The sequence below is a fragment of the Octopus bimaculoides genome, chromosome 8, assembly GCF_046866305.1.
Source record: "Octopus bimaculoides isolate indiv1 chromosome 8, ASM4686630v1, whole genome shotgun sequence".
In the NCBI taxonomy this organism is placed as follows: domain Eukaryota; kingdom Metazoa; phylum Mollusca; class Cephalopoda; order Octopoda; family Octopodidae; genus Octopus; species Octopus bimaculoides.
In genome coordinates, this window is record NC_142935.1 from 1,432,458 (window position 1) to 1,454,957 (window position 22,500).

Sequence of the window (22,500 nt, forward strand, 5' to 3'; positions counted from 1 at the left end):
AGGATCACCAGGTGTACCTGAGTAGCCTCGTTGTCCATTTCGACCCTATTTGGAATAAAAGAAAAAAATTAATTAAAAAGTCAGCCATTCCATAGTAAGGAGTCAGAGAAAATGGTATTTAAATGGTTTCTATTCATGGAATGTAACATTGGTAAATAATATTTATATTAGGTACGTGAGTGGCTGTGTGGTAAGAAGTTTGTTTCACAACCACAGGGTTCCGGGTTCCCTCTCTCTGCGTGGCACATTGGACAAGTGTCTTCTACTTTTGTTGAAATTTACAGAAAAACAAAACCGAAGACAGGTGTATAAACAACAAACAGGTGTATTAGCTTAACGCTCGGGAAGGTGAGAAAGTCTTTTACGTTTCGAGCCTACGCTCTTCAGCAGAAAGGAACACGAGAAAATAAACAGAGAGATAATAAAACAAACTTTAGAAGCTAGGGGTCAATCATAGCGGTTGGCTGGACACACGGGTCAAAACCTTGTGGGTGGATTTGGTAGACGGCGAGTGAAAAATGTCTGTCATATATATATATATTTCTGCCTTTAGGTTGTAAAATTGTAAATAAGCCAGCCATATTATTTATGTATACACACACACACACACACACACACACACACACACACACACACACACACACACACACACACACACACACACACATATATATATATATATATATATATATATGTATGCATGTATGTATATTGGGTTGAGGAATAATTCCTGAGCATTCTTTCTTTTTAAAATTTAAAACTGAAAAAATGCACGCAGAAATAAAACGCATTGGCAAAATGATTTATGTTATTTGAAAAGGAATTTTTTGTTCTACAAGACAGTGTGTTTTGATTTTTTAATTTTATTGATTTTTGTGTATTCTGAGATCATTAAAATGGAATGTCAAGTGGAGAAAACTGACCATTTTTGACACCTTTTGCCTTTTGCATTTAATCGAGGTGTTAAGGCCGCCGAAGCTACTTGTGAGATTTGTGCCGTATATGGAGAAGGAGTAATGCCTCAAAGGAGTGCATGCCATTGGTTTTCGCGCTTCAAAAATGGGTATTTTGACCTCAAAGACGAATCGCACACCAATTGACAAAGTGAGTTCGATGACGAGCGATTGAATCAACTTCTTCACGAAAATCCACGTCAAACGACGTGGAGCAGATGGATTATGATAAAAAAAAACTGTGGTGAACCATTTTCACTCAACGGGCAAGGTTCATCGAACTCAATTGCTCGACCCATTTTTGAAGCGCGAAAACCAACTGCGGACGGTACGTTGACGCATGGCTCCTTCTCAATACACAGCACAAATCTCACGAGCAGCTTCGGGAATTTTACAAAAAGCAAATGGCGTCGAAAATGCTCAGTTTTGTCCATTTCACATTCCATTTTAATGATCTGAAAATGCAAAAAGAAAAAGAAAAAATTCAACAAAATTAAAAACTCAAAACACACTATCTTGTAGAACAAAAAAAAAAAAAATTCTCATACAAATAACATAAAAGATTTTGCCAATGTGTTTTATTTCTTCGTGCATTTTTCATTTTTAAATTTGAAAAAAAGACGCCCATGAATTATTCCCCAATCCAAAATATGTATGTATGTATGTATGTATGTATGTTTGTATGTATGTATGTATGTATGTATGTATGTATACCTGTGCGTGTGCCTGCATTTGTCCTCAAGCACCGTTTGTACCAGGTTTTAAAGAAATAAGTACTAGAATTGATCCTTTCAACTAAAATTCTGCAATGCGTTGCCCCAGCATGACCGCAGTCTAATGATTGAAACAAGTAAAAGATATAAGATATAAAGATGAAACGTTTAACAATTTCGTAACGATCAATTTTAAATGTAAGATAGTATATGTTGTCATGGAAACATAATATCAAACACATCGCACGGGGACTTAATAACAACCCTAAAAATTATGTGCAGAAGAGACTGTGGCGATTTTGAAAATGGAAATTTTAAATGTTTATTGGAGAGAATTTCCAGGTAATTATGTTCAAGCAGGTAACAGACTTTTATAATTGATTATCTTGCGTGAGGCTAAATTCTTGCTTTTTAATCTACGAGGAGACATCAAACAGTTTCAGTCATTTGATGATGGAATGCGTTTAATTACTTTCCCCGTAGATACTGAAATATAACACGCATTAACCTCCGCATAAAAATATGATACGCAAAATAATATCCCCCCACCCTTCCCACCCATAACACACAGAGTAAGAGCAAGCTCTGCACTTTTCTCATTAACAATATTAACCCCGTTTAAGATGTCAGGATGAACTTAACAATAAGAGAATACTTTTAAAGTGCCAGCTTCTTGACAATTATAAATGAGTTACTGTCTCGTTGATAGATTACACATAATAAGACAGATCATTAAACAAGTAGTAGTAGTAGTAGTAGTAGTAGTAGTAGCAGCAGCAGCAGTAGTAGTAGTAGCAGCAGTAGTAGGAGCTGCACTGTCATTTCATATTGTTTTATATGTCTCAAGCAGACACAATCGATGTTACATATAGCCCGCACGTGCTTAACGAATTTTTGAGACGAGTCATAAAATGCGAGAGTATTTAGAAATTTGAGTGATCTTAATGCCTGCCACTGGTGTGTATGTATTACTTTGCCGTCAAACGCAACGCCTGCGCTCCCCACCTCTGTTTTAAAACAAGTTTAACGTTAGCATGTATGTAGGTATATATATATAACCTTTAAGCGGTTGATACCATACCGTAACACTTTTAGTGCTAAACTTAAAGTGCGGTAAACCGAGAAAAAGGAAGATTATCGCAGAGCTGAGATTTAAGTCTTTGTTTCCCCATTAACTGCGCTTCATTTCATGGACAACTATCCGTTGAGGATTTTAAGGGCTTTGAGTCTTTCGTCAGTCGTTCGTTCGATTGATCAAGTTGTAGCTAGCATCTCCGCAACAAGAACAGCCAACAGCTCCTCCTTCTTTAAGCAAAGCCATCAACTGGCTTTGTCTGCAGCCCTTCATGTTGGATCGTACTCGTTATAATTGTAGATTTTAGCAATAAAACATCACCATCAACAGTAATTAATTAATCCTCATCACGAGAAAGGGATTATTTCTTTCAGATAACAAATAACTAATCCAAATTAAAGAAATGTTCAGAATTAAGATATCAGAGAAAGAGAATAAAAATGAAGAGTTTTTACCTTTTCTCCGGACTCTCCTTTGCGACCAGGTAATCCAGTAAGACCATCGTTTCCCTAAGAATAACGACAATAATAATTACATTAATGTAAATAATATTGAAATGATTATAATTGTTTAAAATTTTGGCACAAGGCCAGCAATTTCAAGGGTGGGGCAAGACGATTTGATCTATTCCAGTTTTTGACTGGTGCTTATTTTATCGACGCTCAAAAGGATGGAAGGTAAAGTTGACCTTAGTGGGATTTGAACGCATAACATAAAGTCAGAACAACTGCTGCATGCAAAGCGCTTATCCGACACTCTAACGGAGGCCGAGGAAGGGCGAATGGTACCGCGAGTGTCGCGTTGCTTTCGATCAACTATGCCGTCCCGGGTCGATCTTGAGCGACTGCAACACAACGGATGCATTCTATAGGAGATTAGTGGAGGGGAGGTACCACGACGATCTCGGGGCGGACCTGGGCGTCGACGAGGAATACCTGACCCGCCTGTTCAAGACGACTTTCGGGCCGGGACCTATGGACAACTTCCAGAAACCCCTGGCCTGGCAGTGCTATCGAGAAGCGCTACCCGTTCGGGATAAGCTCTACAAGCATGGCTCGAGAAACACGGGGCCGACCTGCCCGAGTTGTGGTGAGAGCGACGAAACCGTTCTGCACGTACTCGTACAGTGTCCAACCATTTCCGATCTGTGGGCCTATGTCAAACGACTGCTGTCGCGTGTGGGACGAGTCGGTTTATCAAACGAGTCTATCGTGAATATTGCCGAGCCTCCTTCCCTGAGACGGGAAGGAAGAGCTGTTTTTATTGTACTTTTGGCTATGGCGAAAAAATCTGTATGGTGGACACGTCTGAAAGGTCTAGAGACAATCACGTTCCTCTCTGGTCAATCTCTCATCAACTTCTTCAAGTATGACTTGAAAAGGAAGGTGAGAGTAGAGAGGGAAGCTTTGTCTAGTGAATGCTTCAAAAAATGATGGGTGAATGTAGCAAGGATGGCACGGGTGAATGACGGAGCCATCTTGAGCATAATCCTATGAACCAGAAAAAGAAAGGAAAAAAGAGAGTCACTTACTGTAATGTGTTGTTTTTTTTGCATGACATTATTGCCCGAAATTACCGTGGTCTTTTCTGTAGGCTTTTCTTTCCACGGATAAACCTAATCTGTTTTCCATTTTACATTATGACATTTCTGTGATACACGATCCCTATTGATCGGCTTCCTTTTTTCCTTCTTTTCCCCTTCTTTCCACGATTACTTTTGATCGAAATTCTACACACCTGCTTTTTTTTTATTCTCTTCCCAAAATGAAAAGTTCTACTTTGTATTTTGTCCCCTCTGTGTTCAGATATATAAGGTTCTATCTATTAATGTATCTATTTCTTTATCCAACTATCTATCTATCTATTTGTCTCTCTGTCTGTATTCATTTATGCATATATGTATGATAAATTAATTTTATTTTATTTCTGAGTTTCTGTAAACGCTTGTAAAACCAGTTGATATTAACACTTAGGTTGCGTTTATTAGAAATAACCAGTTATAATAGTTTTTGTACACCAGAAACGGGTTTTCTCTGCAAATAATCAAACACTTCAGTGTTGACATTAAGTCTTAGATGACACTCGTACGTAAATCAATAGCCAGCCGTTCCTCTCAAATGGAAATTGTATTGCATTTAGTCAATATTGGTATCACACCTTGTATGACAACTGTACGAATCTGTGATACTGATTAATACAAGCTTATGTTCATCATTGTAGAATGATAGAAAGCAACCACTCAAACCTCATGCCTGAAACTTTGCGCTACTGAATGTCCTTTTTCTCTTGTATTCATCCTTTGTTTATTTCAATCATTAGACTCCGGCCATCAAAAAATGCTATTTTACATTGTTTTGTTTATAAGCAAGATTAATGTAATGCCAATGTAAATCATATGGATTTTGAATTTTTATTTATTAATATGGAAGGGTCAGTATATACATACATACACACACACATACATACATACATTCACACACATACATGTGGACGTGCCGGGAAACTCCGAGTACTTTATGTGAGAGTTTCATAACTATACAATATGGTATATATAAATGTGTGTGTGTGTGTGTGTGTGTGTGTGTGTGTGTGTGTGTGTGTGTGTGTGTGTGTGTGTGTGTGTGTGTGTGTGTGTGTGTAAAAGTAGATACATAGATAGATAGATAGATGTACATATGCATCTATATATCTATGTCTATCTGTATAACTATGATGCCAGAAAGTTCGTTTCGTAATCAAGTGGTAAGACGTTTAATCACGTTCTGCGACACTTTGGACAAATAGATTCCGTTCTATCATAAAATTGGCCGATAACTAATGTGTAGCATTTGATAGAGAACACATGCACACACACATGCACGCAAACACACATACACAAACACACACACGCACACACACACATAGAAAGCACATTCATATGTGTTTACATGAGTGAATGGAGACGTGTGTCTGCGGCTTGTTTGCCAATGTGTTTAGTTGCGTCCTTTTAATTCTTAATTAAAACAATATGGCTTTAGTATGTTATATTATGTACATACACGCATGCGTATTCCTTACTTACTTTCTCTCCTCTCAATCCCCGAGATCCTTCAGGGCCACGAGGGCCAATGGCACCCTAAAAATATATAAAAAAAATAAAAAATAAAAAGGAAAACACACGAATACGTATATTTTTCGTTTCCACTGAAGTTCAATTTTCTCTGGGGTTATATGTAGCAAAGTAGATTGACCTAACATATAGCTGTTGCTTATTTTTAGGGGTTTCGCAGAGAGGAAAAATAAAATTACACAACAGTTGGGTCTGAACTTAGTAAAGAGTCAAAATACACTATTTTACGGACCACAGGTCAGCGCTTTAGTATTTGCACCAACTCACAGCCATTAAAATAATTTACATATATATAAATTATATATAAATTATCAATATGTATAACGTACTTACTCATGTATAAGCCACACGCCAGATTTTTCAATTAAAAGCAAGTATAAAATAGAGCGGCGACTTATGCACCAGAGAATACGGTGTATATTTATATATATATATATATGTACATACACATATATATGTGTATGTATGTATGTAGGTATGTGTGTGTATATATATGTATGTATGTATGTATATATCGTAGATCTATATTATCTAAATATAATGTTGATGCATATTTGCATACAATACTGTTGGATATAATTAGAACAATATTGCTATGAAAAGAAAACGTTCTATCTACCTTCTCACCATCGGCTCCTCGTGGGCCCGGTAGGCCTCTTAATCCTGGTACTCCGGGTAAACCTCGTTCGCCATCCCTACCATTAATTCCGGGGATTCCTGGAAGACCCTGAAAAAAATATATATAATACAATTGCATCAGATTTTTAGTCAGTGAAACCACTAAAACACAAGCAGTTATAATCTCCGTTACTTTATTATTTTCACTACAGTAGTTTCATGCGAGTTTATATTGCACCACTTGGTGCAGCACCGTGATCGTATGGTGTGAGGGGAAGCATTCGAGTATTGTAATGAAAACACCTCTACTCTTTAAAATAAGATAGGATTGAATCCAGAATTGGCGAAAACTAGCGATGGTTCCTCACCAGTTTTCGCCAACAATAAATCTATAGAGCTGTTAGATGAGTTCTACAAGTTTATCGTTTGAAATCGATAAAATAAGGATCAGTTGAGCAATGTAAGGACCAGCTGAGCAGATGTAATTGACTTAAACTTCTTCCCCGAACTTGCTGGCCTTGTGCCAAAATTTGAAACCAATATGTTGTACTGGAATAACTCCTTATATTTATAAAGGAGGTAAAAATATAAACAGCAAAAAAACGGAAGCCGTATCATCCGTAATTTTACTGTAATGAAATAAAGAAATAAAGATGTAACCAAAACTTGTTCCAATTATATCTTAGAATTAGTTTGGTGAGAATTTCATCAATGAATTTGCCAGAAATAAGTACTTGAAATTATATGAAGAAACGTAGTAGTAATATCAAGTGGCTCGCGAGTGTCGAGAAGTCTGTTCAGTTGGATGGCTGTGTCTTCTTTCCCTACTTCTATAAATACATCTGCTTTTGATCAGAGACTCACTCCCTCGACTCCTCTAAAGATATCTGCTTTCTCTCTACCACCCTACGAATGCCTCCAACTGCCAACAGATCTTCGACCATATCTCTTCCTGCTTCGAGGATGTATGTATGCACATGTGTGTGTATATGTATGTGTATGGTGTGTGTGTATGTATATATATATATATTATGTGTGTGTGTGTGTGTGTGTGTGTGTCACTTCATTCTTCTCTAAATTCATCGCCCTCGTTGACTTCAGCGCTAACAACTTTACTTGCTTTTTGCACTCATCCTTATACTGATGTCGCTAGAGCAGAAACTAAATATTTTGCAATCCTCAACTCTTTATTACAAGTACATAAATGACGGGGAAAGATACCCAGGGACGCTTGCTGCATAAAAGATAACAGTAGAGTGGATGCTAGCATATAACTGGACCAAGAAATTTTCTTAATTAAAATTGAATATTTAATGGCAAAATATTTTCATTAATTTAAGTTTATGCGTTTTGTGTGAAAATCATTTACCAAAGGACAAAATCTGGTTAAAAAAGAAGAGAGACTACCAAGAAATTTTAATATATGAAAATTAGTTAAATGAAAATTAGTTAGCTGCTGTGACGAATATGTTTGATGTTTTTCTAGTTTTTATCCTGTAAAAGTATTACTGACATTCCAAACTCTGTTGATTACTTTCTCATTTCCTAATCCTAAATTCTACCAAACTATCTCGATGTCTGTACTTACAGTGTTCGGGCGAAACGATTAGCGGTATTTCGTCTGCCGCTACGTTCTGAGTTCATATTCCGCCGAGGTCGACTTTGCCTTTCATCCTTTCGGGGTCGATCAAATAAATACCAGTTACGCATTGAGATCGATGTAATCGACTTAATCCGTTTATCTGTCCTTGTTTGTCCCCTCTATGTTTAGCCCCTTGTGAGCAATAAAGAAATAATTGTGATTAAACCATCGCTCTAAGCCCTCGCAATATATAACATTCTCTCCTCGCAAAGTTGATTAGTCGAACTTAGTCAATTACATGACAACCGCTTTTCACGGTGCAAGCGCTTCACTCCTGAGAATTCAGAGACATCTTAGAGGACTGAAATTATCTTCTTGGGTATATCTTTTCAAATCCTCAACAACGGATACATAAAATCTCATTTCCATCGAATGGTTTATGCATCACAGTAGTTCAGTTAAAATCACGGCCTACAACAATTGGCAAAAGATTCACCCTCACTCCACCTTACATTCGAAACCCGGCACCTTTTATTCACCGTCACAATTCCTGGAAATATATCGACCGAAACCGAAAGGATGTCTTTCTTTATGCATTCAAAAGCACATAAACTTTTCCGCTTCGCAAACTGTAACCGATTCGTTTGGTTCTTTGCAAGAAAAGGTATCAACTTTAAGGGATCTTTTATCAGTCCATTTTTTTTCGACCATGATAATTCCGTAAGAGGTGGGCCCGTGGTGAAAATCTCCACATTTGTCACTCATTTTGCGCTTCTCTATACTGCTCACACTAAATAAATGTCAGAAATATTCCTTTCAAATGCACCACGCTTACCATCCTATCAAACACACACACACACACACACACACACACACACACACACACACACACACACACACACACACACACACACACACATACTCACACACGCATACACACAGACACACACACATATGCACACACAAAACACGCACACACATATACACACGTCATCGTCAAGGTATCCTCTCATCTGTTTATACCTGCTTAAAATTTTACCTGGATACATCAATAAAATTCTACTGTAACAGCTGTAGTAAATTTTAAACCCCGTCTGTGTTCTTTTTATACACACACACACACACACACACACACACACACACACACACACACACACACACACACACACACAACTAAAGTGGAAATAATGTGATATACTTACATCAGTTCCATTTATACCGGGTTTACCTCGTGGACAGACAATGTTACATTTGGGTTTTTTCTATAAAACATATCATGGCGCATAATTAGCGACAAAGTATAAAAAACTGTAGACTATAGTCAAATTCTACATTTAAAGATTATTGATTTAAAAACAGTTTTATCATAAAATCCTAAAAGCGAACATGACATTTGATGTATTGAAGAATTTCACACGAATATTTTGTTACTATAATAAAATATTGAAGATATTGAACCATTTTCAAATGTATATTGACTTAAAACAATATTTTTCATGCATGAAATAACCAGAACGAAACACAACATTTATATTGCAATCATAGTTTGGTATTCCAACTCAAACTGTTTTTACATATTTAAGAAAACAACTTTATGACAAAAAGTAATTGAAATACTCATGGTTTAAAATTACATATATTTATATACCATGTATATATAAATTTACATACATAAAATTGTATATTATATATATATACATAATATATGTATATAAATATATACATGTATACATACATATGTATATAGAAATTTTAGTTCGATAAGGATATAAGAAAGCATTCAGTAAATGTGGAAATATATAAATGATGAAAGACAATAAGTTTTGATTAAGTGGGGGAAGGGTGGTAAATGTTTAAAGTAAACAAAAAAATAAATAAAACAATTATTGCCATATACACAATGATTAACAGGTTCAGTTTGTACTATAGTTATGATGCATTATACACACTGTTTTAAACATAAGCAGCAAGGTTTAGTCAACATAAAATATATAATATTTGTTATTTCATAATGGGGGTCGAACGACAAAATTATGAAAATAGAATAGCATCAGATGAAAATAATGTTAAAACAAATAAGGGATAATATTCATGCACAATTGATGGCTCCTTTGCGATTGTTATGTAAATTTCTGCTGATATCTAAGCATATATTCTTTACATTTAATGTATTTATTTATAAAGAAATTTCAGAGTAGTTCAGCAAATGTCGGATTAAGCTGAAAAATATCCGGATGAGAGGAAAAATTGCTTGAGGACTGTTTATTAACAAAGATAAAACCCAAACAAAGCAATATATATATATATATATATATATATATATATATATACCAACTATAATTGCTATTACAGAATTAAGACACCTTATGTATATTTTATTTGTTAGTGTCATAAACTTTGAAGAACGCTCTAGAAAATGGCTGCTTTTACAATGAGATAAATGGACGCCATATTGTCGGTTGATAATCTGGAGCTGGATAATTTTTCTCTGACCGAGATGTATTCTATTATCCTTTGTTTTATCCATATTAATTAAGTTCTAATTATGCATAAATAACGAAAATCAAAACTGGTAGATGCCCAAGAAATTATTAAGGGATCTCTATTATGTCTATCTCTGCCTAAACAAATGTGCTGTTTTGTATTTAGTTTGGAAGATTCTTGGCGTGGACTTGTGTGTTGAAATAGATTTTGTTTTATCTCGGGAGGGGCATTATGCCAATAATAAACACACACACTGGTTCTATATCACTTCTTTGTAATTAATTGATTGGTTAATTATTGAACCAATTCACTAATTGATTGCTTGATTAATCAATCGGTTTATCAATCAATCAGTTATGTTTATCAAAAACCTTTTGTCGCCATTCGCGACCACAAAATGCACAAAATTAATACATTATCAGGAATTGAGGGCTATTATGAATTTTCTTATGACATTATTGCTGAATTGACTTTTATTTGTTTATCTATTTATTTATTTTATGTTTGCCGAGAAAATTTCTAGTATGTTATCATTCGTAAATTAAACAACTTTAGTGTTTGAAGACACACCTAAAATAAAAAAAAAGCATCATTATAAATCCATAGTATAAAATAAGCGGAGAAAAGCATTTCCGTGAAACTGCAAGTGATAATTTGGTTTAACTTAATCGCTTGAATATTTAAGCTAAAATCCATAGTGATGAATATGATTCTATACTTTTCCTTTACATTTATTTAAAAGATATTTAAAGTTCAAAGATATATCACTCCAGAGAGATTAACAAGTATGGGGAGAACTATTTTATTTGTTGTTAAATATTTCTAAACATTTTTCTTCTATAATTAAATTGTTAATTAAATGATAATTAAATGATAATCAGGACACGAAAGAAATTAATTACGCTATTTCGTTTTTAATGAAATGGCAATAGATAACGAAATTTATAACAGAAAATATACGAAATTCTATTTCTAATCATGCTTGCAGTAAACTATGAGTAGAAAATTATTATTATTATTATTTTTTGATAGTTACAATTCCGTTTGAAATGAAAGTCAATTCTACATGGTCATGTATAAGCGCATCTCAAATGATCTCTAAATATAGACAAGGGCAAAATGGTAGTATTGAAGTTCGTGCAACAGCTGTGGCAGTAGTAATTTGTTACAAATTGTAATTTAATTAGGATCAGCATCAACAGACAGAAGAGGAAAAAGAAATTAGGGAAGGGATTGACAGAGAGTAGGAATGAGATAAATGATCTATAAGAGTTATTTGTTCAAAAGAATGAAAGAAAAGCCGAAATCCACAAAAAAAGGAGAGAAAAAAAATGACAGAATAAAATGCGCAAGCAAGATTGGCGCCCAAGAGTGGCATATCCTCTACCTGAGACGATGTTTTTTTCTTGAAATTAATTCCAATGGGACGCTGAAGAATAAGAGGAATATTCTGTATAGCTAATGCAACGGCAGTAAACATTAATCTCCGCTATTTGGCAATAGAAAGGAGCAATTAAGTGTGTGGTAATGTGTATTTGTCTAAATATATATATGTGTGATATTGTGATATTGTCACATATCTACAATGTTAGTAAAAAAAAAAAACGATATCAAATCATTGCTTATGTATAACGTCCGTCAAATGCTGGTGATTAATAATAACACAATTCCATCAGAAATAAACATGTTAATGAAATCACTATTAACATTAAAAACAATGTGAGGGAGAGACACATTGAGTTAAAATAGACATTAACTGATCGTTAAGCCAATAACGTTTGAGGATATATTAAAAAAAAGTTTTTAAGGAACGACCAAAGAAATATGAATATCTTTCTTGTATCAATATTTGATGTGTTAATATTTATTGATACATGTTCTGTAAAATAAATAAACTATTACGGCTACACAACTTATTACATGAATTTTTAAGACGTAACCACTTTTAAATTAGTTATAAACAATCCACGAGAATTGATGTTCTCTCATATAATCAGATTCCAAATCTAATAGGAGGATTATCATCTGAAATGAAGTACAAAGCGAATATTAACTGATCAAGTTGACAATATCACTCATGCAACAGAAGAATAACAATTGATAAATCTGATGAGGAAAGGTTCGTGGAGTCGACATTTTGTTTGAATTCGTTGTTTGTTGACGATTTTAACTTCAAATTCCAAAGAGTAAATTTTATATAACATCATGTTTTCTGTATGGAAGTAAGAAGAACCAAATAGACAGGTCATTGTGCCTTTAACAGATGTGGGGTGTAATGGTTACATTCTGTCGTATTTCGGGGGAAAATCTTGGAAACTTGGGTTCAACAGGCTTTCAGCAATAAGTACTTCTTCATCTCGAATGTTGGTGTAGCTTTGCGCTTGTTTTGTTTTCGCGGAAACAACTGAAACTTCTCTAAGATATTCTTCTAAAGAATATACTATACATTATTTATTTGTAGGATCGTGGGATCATTGGATCATTCGACGTAGAATTTGATAGAATATATATACATATATATATATACATATATATATATATATGTGTGTGTGTGCGTGTGTGTGTGTGTATTTATATGTAACATATGATATAATTATAAACATGGCAAATTTTAGCCATTTCTCTACAGACTGGAAAAATGAGCAACCTTAATCGATTTTCGAACCTTATTATGTTCTCATAAGAGGCGTCCACATCATTCTGACAGTTTCCAGGGAAACAAGCAACCAAACTGTTTATTTATATACATATATACATATACATACATACGTACATATACATACGTATATATGTACACATATATATATGTGTATATATATGTATATATATATATATATATATATATATATATATATATATATATATATATATATACATATACATACGTATATATACACACACACATATATATATGCATATTTATGTATATATGCATATATATATATATATATATATATATATATATATATATATATATATATATATATATATATACGCAAATTCATATATAATTCTAGAATTATTTTATCTCCGACGAAAAACATCTTTCCAATGACAGTGCCTTTTTAACCCTGAAGAAGGGACTTGTATGTCCCGAAATATTGGATACATATAAAACCAAAGATTACCAGGTAACTTACTTCTAGTTTACGTCACCTCATCTTAAAATCTATTTCCATTGTTTGGCCTTTTAAATCTTTCACCGTTATATTCCATATACAATGCCTCAAGCAAACTATAAAATCTTATTAAAAAATATATATATACATATCAGGATTTACTTTTTGTAATGAGATAAAAGACCAAGGCCGTGTATAGTATAGAATATTTATATATAGAATGTCTTACAGCTGTTTCCAGGATATTTATTATATCCCTTCATCGGAGACGGTGTGAGAGGATGATTAAGCAATAGTTAGTTTAGTTAAGATAGGAAATAGAGAGTGAATGTAGGGATATTGTATTTGTACAATATATTGTTAACAATATATTATGCATAAAGGGTGCAGAGTCGCACCGTTAACCAGCTGGCGGCGAATGTGCCTGGGGGTAAACTAGTAGTAAAATTTAGCAGCCACTTTGATGTGATGACTGGTTTTACTGTTTAGTACAGTTACTACTCTGGTCTCCATAGACTAAATGTACCTGGTTTAATAGACACAATTTTTACTTGTCTGAAATATCAATGTTTTAATTCGCATCACCATTGTTAATGACGCTTTTAGTTCGGTGTTTCAGTTCTCTGAATTGCTATGTAGTTTGCATCACAGCCATATATGGTGAGTCGTCCGTTAACGTTACACTAAAAACCTTTCATCGGATTGGATAAATCAATCAGAATGCTCTCTGGTGAATATCTGAATAATAAGAATAAAATGTTTTACAATGCATCACAATTTCTTGATGATGTAAGCTTTGAGCAGTTGATTATCGTTTTAACATATGTAAGTCAGCACATGGTGAATCACAAAGTCACGTTTTGCTAGGTTACACTAAAGATCAACCATAAAACTATTTAATAACTTTGCTTTGTAAATTCTTGAATTTCAGTCATGTTCAGTACGAATTGTACATGTAAATGATATGGTGGTTACTCAGAAATTCATGTTGAACTGAAAGAAACACACAGATACATAAAAACGCCTTTTATATCGTCATCGCCATTTTGATTAGATTTTTACTATATTCTTATAACTCTGCATTAATTTGAAGCATTGAAACGTTCCAAGCAATTAATTTTACAATTCGCTTTCACAATACGTAGGTCACATGCCTACAACCGTTAAAGCATGGACAAATATTTTGATTTTAACGACACTTTTAGAGGATTCTCGGTTATTAAAAGAAAAAGACTGCTGTGCCCCACCGCAGTTAAATAAATATTTTATTTGAGCAATGTTGTCTAAGAAAATAATGATTTCATTTAGACGCATTGAAATCACTTGGTAAATAGGAATAGAAAAATAATTATCCGATAACACGACAAAGCAAGCCTCTCTGAAACAACTAAACACTTGCCAATTCCATTTATATTAGCTCTGAATGAGTTTAGAAGCTATGTCAACACTTGCAAGATATTAAAAATAACGTAGATATTTTGAAAGTAGTAAACAGATGGTACTTTTTGATTGCTATTAAAAAAATAACATGGTTTCAATGATTGTAATAATGCACGTAGATAAATATAAGGATTGTCAAAAGTACATCACATCATAAAATCTACGAGAGAGGGGGGGGGGAGAAACAGAGACAAGGGAAAAGTTGTATTAACGAAAAAGGATGTAAAGATTTCGTTCACATTTCAATTTACTTTTTTGCAGACCATTTTATGTTATTCGTCATATGTATGTATGTATGTATGTATGTATGTATGTATGTATGTATGTATCTATCTATCTATCTATCTATCTATCTATCTATCTATCTATCTGTTTCTGTGTATTTAAGTTATATCGCTTGTGTGTAAAATTCAAGATGAATTTTAACAATATATCATAGCAGAAAAGTTAGTTAATCACAAAACTAATCTTAATTTTGAGTTCTTTTGCTCTAAACCACGAGGCATAGAAAACGACTCATTGTTTAGTGGCAGGCTATCTGCTAGGTTTCATTGCAGTTTAAATAATATTAAATTTTTTTTTTTGAGATACCATACATTTCAACCAGAATTCCTGAATACACACCAAATAAAGTAACCAGATATAAATTAATACACATGGCTGTCTTTATATCGGGTCCATTTGTCAGCAACAATCGTAACAGCTTATGTTAAAAGTATTAAGATTCAGCTATACAATCCGCAGTCAATAACATTAACTTTACATCAACACAAAATCTATTTTATCTCGTATCTACATCTTCAGAACATTTATCCGTTCTTTTCGAAAATTTTCTCAAATTCTATGAAGGAAGTTGTACATTACACATATCTTTCATAGACATAATAAAAACGGCCATCTTAAATTTCACAACATATACTTAAATACCTAGAACAGTAGAATGCTTAAAATACATTTTTAGTTATCATTAGCAACAAGAAAAATAAATAGAAATACGTCTGAATACTTTTTTTGTGCCTAATTTAATATTTCGTTCCCATTCCCAATTGATTTATCGTATTACATATTTAATGGTGAGACGTAGATGGGGTTTCTCCAATTAAAGTGAGCTCAACATCCGTTTGTAATTCCTGGTTAAAGCTATAACATTTTCATTAACTTCGTTGGTGCTTTTGGAAATACGTAGGGCATCACTTCATCCTTTTCCCCTTCTCTGAAATGCTTGAGCATGCAAAGTAACGGCGCCCGTTTTCAGTAAGTTTGATATATTTCGATTACCGATGTGCAAGTGTTATGGAGCATAATGTGACTGAAGAAAAGTTCTGAATCAAATCGTTTCTTTTGTGCAGAAAATTCTGAATTACAAGAAGTCATTTGATTGGTGCTTGTTTTTGATTTCTGAAGCATTAAGAAGATTAGGGAGATATCCCCTCCGGGATAGGGCACTGGTCTATCAGATTAGGGAGATATCCCCTCCGGGATAGTGCACTGGTCTATCAGATTAGGGAGATATCCCCTCCGGGATAGTGCACTGGTCTATCAGATTAGGGAGATATCCCCTCCGGGATAGGGCGCTGGTCTATCAGATTAGGGAGATATCCCCTCCGGGATAGTGCACTGGTCTATCAGATTAGGGAGATATCCCCTCCGGGATAGTGCACTGGTCTATCAGAGTAGGGAGATATCCCCTCCGGGATAGTGCACTGGTCTATCAGATTAGGGAGATGTCCCCTCCGGGATAGGGCGCTGGTCTATCAGATTAGGGAGATATCCCCCCCGGGATAGTGCACTGGTCTATCAAATTAGGGAGATATCCCCTCCGGGATAGTGCACTGGTCTATCAGATTAGGGAGATATCCCCTCCGGGATAGTGCACTGGTCTATCAGATTAGGGAGATATCCCCTCCGGGATAGTGCACTGGTCTATCAGATTAGGGAGATATCCCCCCCCCCCCCGGGATAGGGCACTGGTCTATCAGATTAGGGAGATATCCCCTCCGGGATAGGGCACTGGTCTATCAGATTAGGGAGATATCCCCTCCGGGATAGTGCACTGGTCTATCAGATTAGGGAGATATCCCCTCCGGGATAGTGCACTGGTCTATCAGATTAGGGAGATATCCCCTCCGGGATAGGGCACTGGTATATCAGATTAGGGAGATATCCCCTCCGGGATAGTGCACTGGTCTATCAGATTAGGGAGATATCCCCTCCGCGATAGTGCACTGGTCTATCAGATTAGGGAGATATCCCCTCCGGGATAGTGCACTGGTCTATCAGATTAGGGAGACATCCCCTCCGGGATAGTGCACTGGTCTATCAGATTAGGGAGATATCCCCTCCGGGATAGGGCGCTGGTCTATCAGATTAGGGAGATATCCCCACCGGGATAGTGCACTGGTCTATCAGATTAGGGAGATATCCCCTCCGGGATAGTGCACTGGTCTATCAGAGTAGGGAGATATCCCCTCCGGGATAGTGCACTGGTCTATCAGATTAGGGAGATATCCCCTCCGGGATAGGCCGCTGGTCTATCAGATTAGGGAGATATCCCCCCCGGGATAGTGCACTGGTCTATCAAATTAGGGAGATATCCCCTCCGGGATAGTGCACTGGTCTATCAGATTAGGGAGATATCCCCTCCGGGATAGTGCACTGGTCTATCAGATTAGGGAGATATCCCCTCCGGGATAGTGCACTGGTCTATCAGATTAGGGAGATATCCCCCCCGGGATAGTGCACTGGTCTATCAGATTACGGAGATATCCCCCCCCCCCGGGATAGGGCACTGGTCTATCAGATTAGGGAGATATCCCCTCCGGGATAGGGCACTGGTCTATCAGATTAGGGAGATATCCCCTCCGGGATAGTGCACTGGTCTATCAGATTAGGGAGATATCCCCTCCGGGATAGTGCACTGGTCTATCAAATTAGGGAGATATCCCCTCCGGGATAGTGCACTGGTCTATCAGATTAGGGAGATATCCCCTCCGGGATAGGGCACTGGTATATCAGATTAGGGAGATATCCCCTCCGGGATAGTGCACTGGTCTATCAGATTCGGGAGATATCCCCTCCGGGATAGGGCACTGGTCTATCAGATTCGGGAGATATCCCCTCCGGGATAGTGCACTGGTCTATCAGATTAGGGAGATATCCCCTCCGGGATAGGGCACTGGTCTATCAGATTAGGGAGATATCCCCTCCGGGATAGGGCACTGGTCTATCAGATTCGGGAGATATCCCCTCCGGGATAGGGCACTGGTCTATCAGATTCGGGAGATATCCCCTCCGGGATAGGTCACTGGTCTATCAGATTAGGGAGATATCCCCTCCGGGATAGGGCACTGGTCTATCAGATTCGGCAGATATCCCCTCCGGGATAGGGCGCTGGTCTATCAGATTAGGGAGATATCCCCTCCGGGATAGGGCACTGGTCTATCAGATTCGGGAGATATCCCCTCCGGGATAGGGCACTGGTCTATCAGATTAGGGAGATATCCCCTCCGGGATAGGGCACTGGTCTATCAGATTCGGGAGATATCCCCTCCGGGATAGGGCACTGGTCTATCAGATTAGGGAGATATCCCCTCCGGGATAGGGCACTGGTCTATCAGATTAGGGAGATATCCCCTCCGGGATAGGGCACTGGTCTATCAGATTCGGGAGATATCCCCTCCGGGATAGGGCACTGGTCTATCAGATTAGGGAGATATCCCCTCCGGGATAGGGCACTGGCCTATCAGATTCGGGAGATATCCCCTCCGGGATAGGGCACTGGTCTATCAGATTCGGGAGATATCCCCTCCGGGATAGGGCACTGGTCTATCAGATTAGGGAGATATCCCCTCCGGGATAGGGCGCTGGTCTATCAGATTAGGGAGATATCCCCTCCGAGATAGGGCACTGGTCTATCAGATTCGGGAGATATCCCCTCCGGGATAGGGCACTGGTCTATCAGATTCGGGAGATATCCCCTCCGAGATAGGGCACTGGTCTATCAGATTCGGGAGATATCCCCTCCGGGATAGGGCACTGGTCTATCAGATTAGGGAGATATCCCCTCCGGGATAGGGCACTGGTCTATCAGATTCGGGAGATATCCCCTCCGGGATAGGGCACTGGTCTATCAGATTAGGGAGATATCCCCTCCGGGATAGGGCGCTGGTCTATCAGATATTCTTTTTGTTGCAAGGTCATGCAAAACATCGTATTCCCCATTAAGTTTGCTCCAGTTGTGTGACCTATGCTATTTATATATTCAAATGTTTAAGTACTGATGTTGTTGTAAGTTAATCATACTACTGCTTACAGGATACGAACCAGAATACGCTCGGCTGCTTGTCTGGAGCTCTATCCTCTGAGTCATTCACATTCTATAGATATGAATAGCATTCACTTGCTTGGATGCGTACGTAATTACGCACAAATAATCTTCGTCATCATCATAATAAGGATCATTCTCGTCATTAGCATTTATTATTAATGATTTGCAGAGGCGACGAGCTGGCAGAATCGTTAGCTCGCCGGGCGGAATGCTTAGCGGTATTTCGCCCGCCGCTACGTTCTGAGTTGAAATTCCGTCGAGGTCGACTTTGCCTTTCATCCTTTCGGGGTCGATGAAAAAAAAAAACGTACCAGTCAAGTACTGGAGCCGGTGTGATCGAGTATTTTCCTCCTCCAAAATTTCAGGTATTGTGCCTAAAGTAGAAATTATTATTAATGGTTTGCTGAGGCTGCGAGCTGACAGAATCGGTAGCATGCCGTGCAAAATGTTGGGCGACATTTCGTTCGTCTTTAAGTTCCGAGTTCAAAGGTCGATTTTTGCCTTTTATCCTTTCGAGTTCGTTAAAATAAGTATCAATTAAACACTGGAGTCGATGCAGTAGACTTATCCCTCCCTTGCAATCGCTGGCCTTAACGGTTTGTGAGATGGAACAAGAACATTTTCTTCGCATAAAAAGAATGTTAATAAAAATACAGTTAAGTTTGATAGACGAGAATACATTATTAAAAGTTAGCATTATTACTTTCTTGAATGGACTTACGTCTGTCTTTGCATACAACATGACTACTTCACAGAAGTGATTAATTATAATTTCACAAGCACCAATCAAATATCGATGATGGAGATATTTCTTAAACATCATAACTTAAACCAATCTCGAAGTTATTATAATCCTCTCATAGCCTATTAGTCCATTTTGAGATATACATGAATATCTTATAAGTTTCTCGTTAAAAAACTCTGAGTAACTAGAAATGTAATAATGATAATTTCCGTTGAGCTGTTATGGTTTATAAACCTATTTAGAAGGAATTAACGTTGGATACCTTGTAGCGATGTTTAGTGTTTAAGCAATTATATAACAAAGGCGCTTTTGTTTTCTGTTATGATAGTTTATTTCCCTACTCAATTCTCGTTGCTCTTGGTGTTTCGTTTGGGCTGGATTTGTTTATGTAGGCCTAAAGCATTTCATATATATATATATATATATATATATATATATATATATATATATATATATATATATATATATATATATATATATATATATATATATATAATAGACTCTCCTACATTACCTGTACAGGTACAACATACGCCACTGGATGAAGAAATGATCGCAGAGCAACGTGAAATGAAGTGCTTTGCTCAAGAACACAACGCAAAGCCCGGCCTGGGAATCGGACACACGATCTTGTAATCGTCAGTGCAACACCTTAACCACTAAGCCAAGCGCCTTCACTATATATATAGAGAGATTATAATGTATTTCTATATCATGATAGTATTCAGATGTAGAAAAAGCAGCTTATTTTCCTTTTCCAACCACATATTTCTATTTGTAATTAAAAATCCCACCCCTCCCAGAAAAAAAAAATCATAGAAAAAATAACTACTAAATAATAAAAAGAATTACAATTATTTTTATCAATTAACCTAATGTTTAAAGATGAGCAATTGTTTAACATTTACGTCTAGACTATATTTCGATTGCCGATCGTCATCCGGTGTCTTGTTTCCTTTATATCTAAACTGAGAGTAATAATGTTCTTTTCGTTTAGTCAACAGGAGGGTATACTTCTTATTAACAACAACTTATCTTAGATATTCAAACACTCAACTACTTAATATTAGATATTCACGCTCGAATCTACAAGAACAAATTAAGAAGGAGTAGATACGTTATTGATTAAGAAAAAGTTGTTTGCTTGTATTTGACATGGCAAAAAGACTCGTTATTTTGTAGATGAAAAGAAAAAAACTTTAACGTCTCAGATTATCTTAAGTACATTAGTTGTATAAGGGAAAAGGATCATTATTGATTGGGAATTGGTCGCGTCTTACAGAAACTTAACTCTTCTTATGTGATATCCAACAAAATAATCATTTGCTTCTGTAAAATTCACTGTTTTCTTTCAGATAATGTGATCGATGTAAAGCTTAAATTTCTTATCTATTTTTGTGGGGAATGCAAAGACAATAATTTCAGTAAAAATTTCCGAACAATATATAAAAAAAAATACAATGGCGGTATATTTGACATTTTACCTGAATCGATAGCAAAGAGAAGCTGAAAATAAAAGAGCATAAAATTTGCTACAATGTGTCAGTGAAAGCGTGCGTGTGTTGTGCAATAATGAGAGAGAAAAAATAATTGTGTTGTGAAAATAATTGTGATGAAAAATATCGTGACGTGAAAATTGTGAAATAATTTGTGAAATAATTGTGTTGAAGCCACAGAAATATTATTTCTGTGAAAATATATTTCTGTCAAAAAGTTGCTGTGTAAGAATAAATGTGATGAAACATATAAATAGTGCCGTGTTACTTGATGCTGTGAATATATATATTATTGAAAAGCAAGTGTCTTGTATTTTGTGCAGCTGGATTCCATCTGTGAAAAGTAAGATTCTCTTGTAAAAAAAATAACAGTGCAGTCATAATGCTTAGTAAGGAAACTTTCGAGTAGTGCCCCCTTCATATCTTATATTATTCTGATGCATTAACACCCACACACGCATATATATATATATATATATATATATATATATATACACACACACACATATATATATATATATATATATATATATATATAATTAGAGGGTGTGTAAACTTCGTGAAGGGATCGTTGCATCCAAGGAAATTCTAGTTCAATACCTAGTATTGTTAACTTCTTTACTTCCATTTTCTTTTCTTCTTTTAACTTTATATATATATATATATATATATATATATATATATATATATATATATATATATATATATATGGTCACAAATTTATTTCTGTCTTAATTATAAATCGTTAGAGAGATGACAATGATCACTGTCTTATATAATGGGCGACGATGAAGAAAATAAAGAAACAAGATTGTAAATGGACGAAGTGAAGTAGAGCA

At 36.0% G+C, this 22,500-nt stretch overlaps 1 protein-coding gene and 1 long non-coding RNA gene across 10 annotated transcripts in view; one reads left to right on the plus strand and one right to left on the minus strand.

The window, feature by feature from the left end:
- Positions 1–22,500, minus strand: part of LOC106871778 (uncharacterized) — a 262,045-nt gene that overhangs the window by 144,760 nt on the left and 94,785 nt on the right. For 3 of the 5 annotated variants that reach the window (XM_052969918.2, XM_089355987.1, XM_089355986.1), the window contains 5 exons: positions 9,253–9,312; positions 6,470–6,577; positions 5,803–5,856; positions 3,197–3,250; positions 1–45 (listed from right to left, as the gene is read on the minus strand). The exon at positions 1–45 is cut by the window's left edge and continues 9 nt beyond it. In XM_052969918.2, coding sequence (XP_052825878.1) covers positions 1–45; positions 3,197–3,250; positions 5,803–5,856; positions 6,470–6,577; positions 9,253–9,312 — 321 coding nt within the window. Of the gene's footprint in view, positions 46–3,196; positions 3,251–5,802; positions 5,857–6,469; positions 6,578–9,252; positions 9,313–11,921; positions 11,964–22,500 lie in introns of all 5 variants that reach the window. The other 2 variants (XM_052969917.2, XM_052969916.2) reach the window with 1 other exon arrangement.
- Positions 1–22,500, plus strand: part of LOC128248540 (uncharacterized) — a 106,984-nt gene that overhangs the window by 59,416 nt on the left and 25,068 nt on the right. The window lies entirely within an intron of this gene.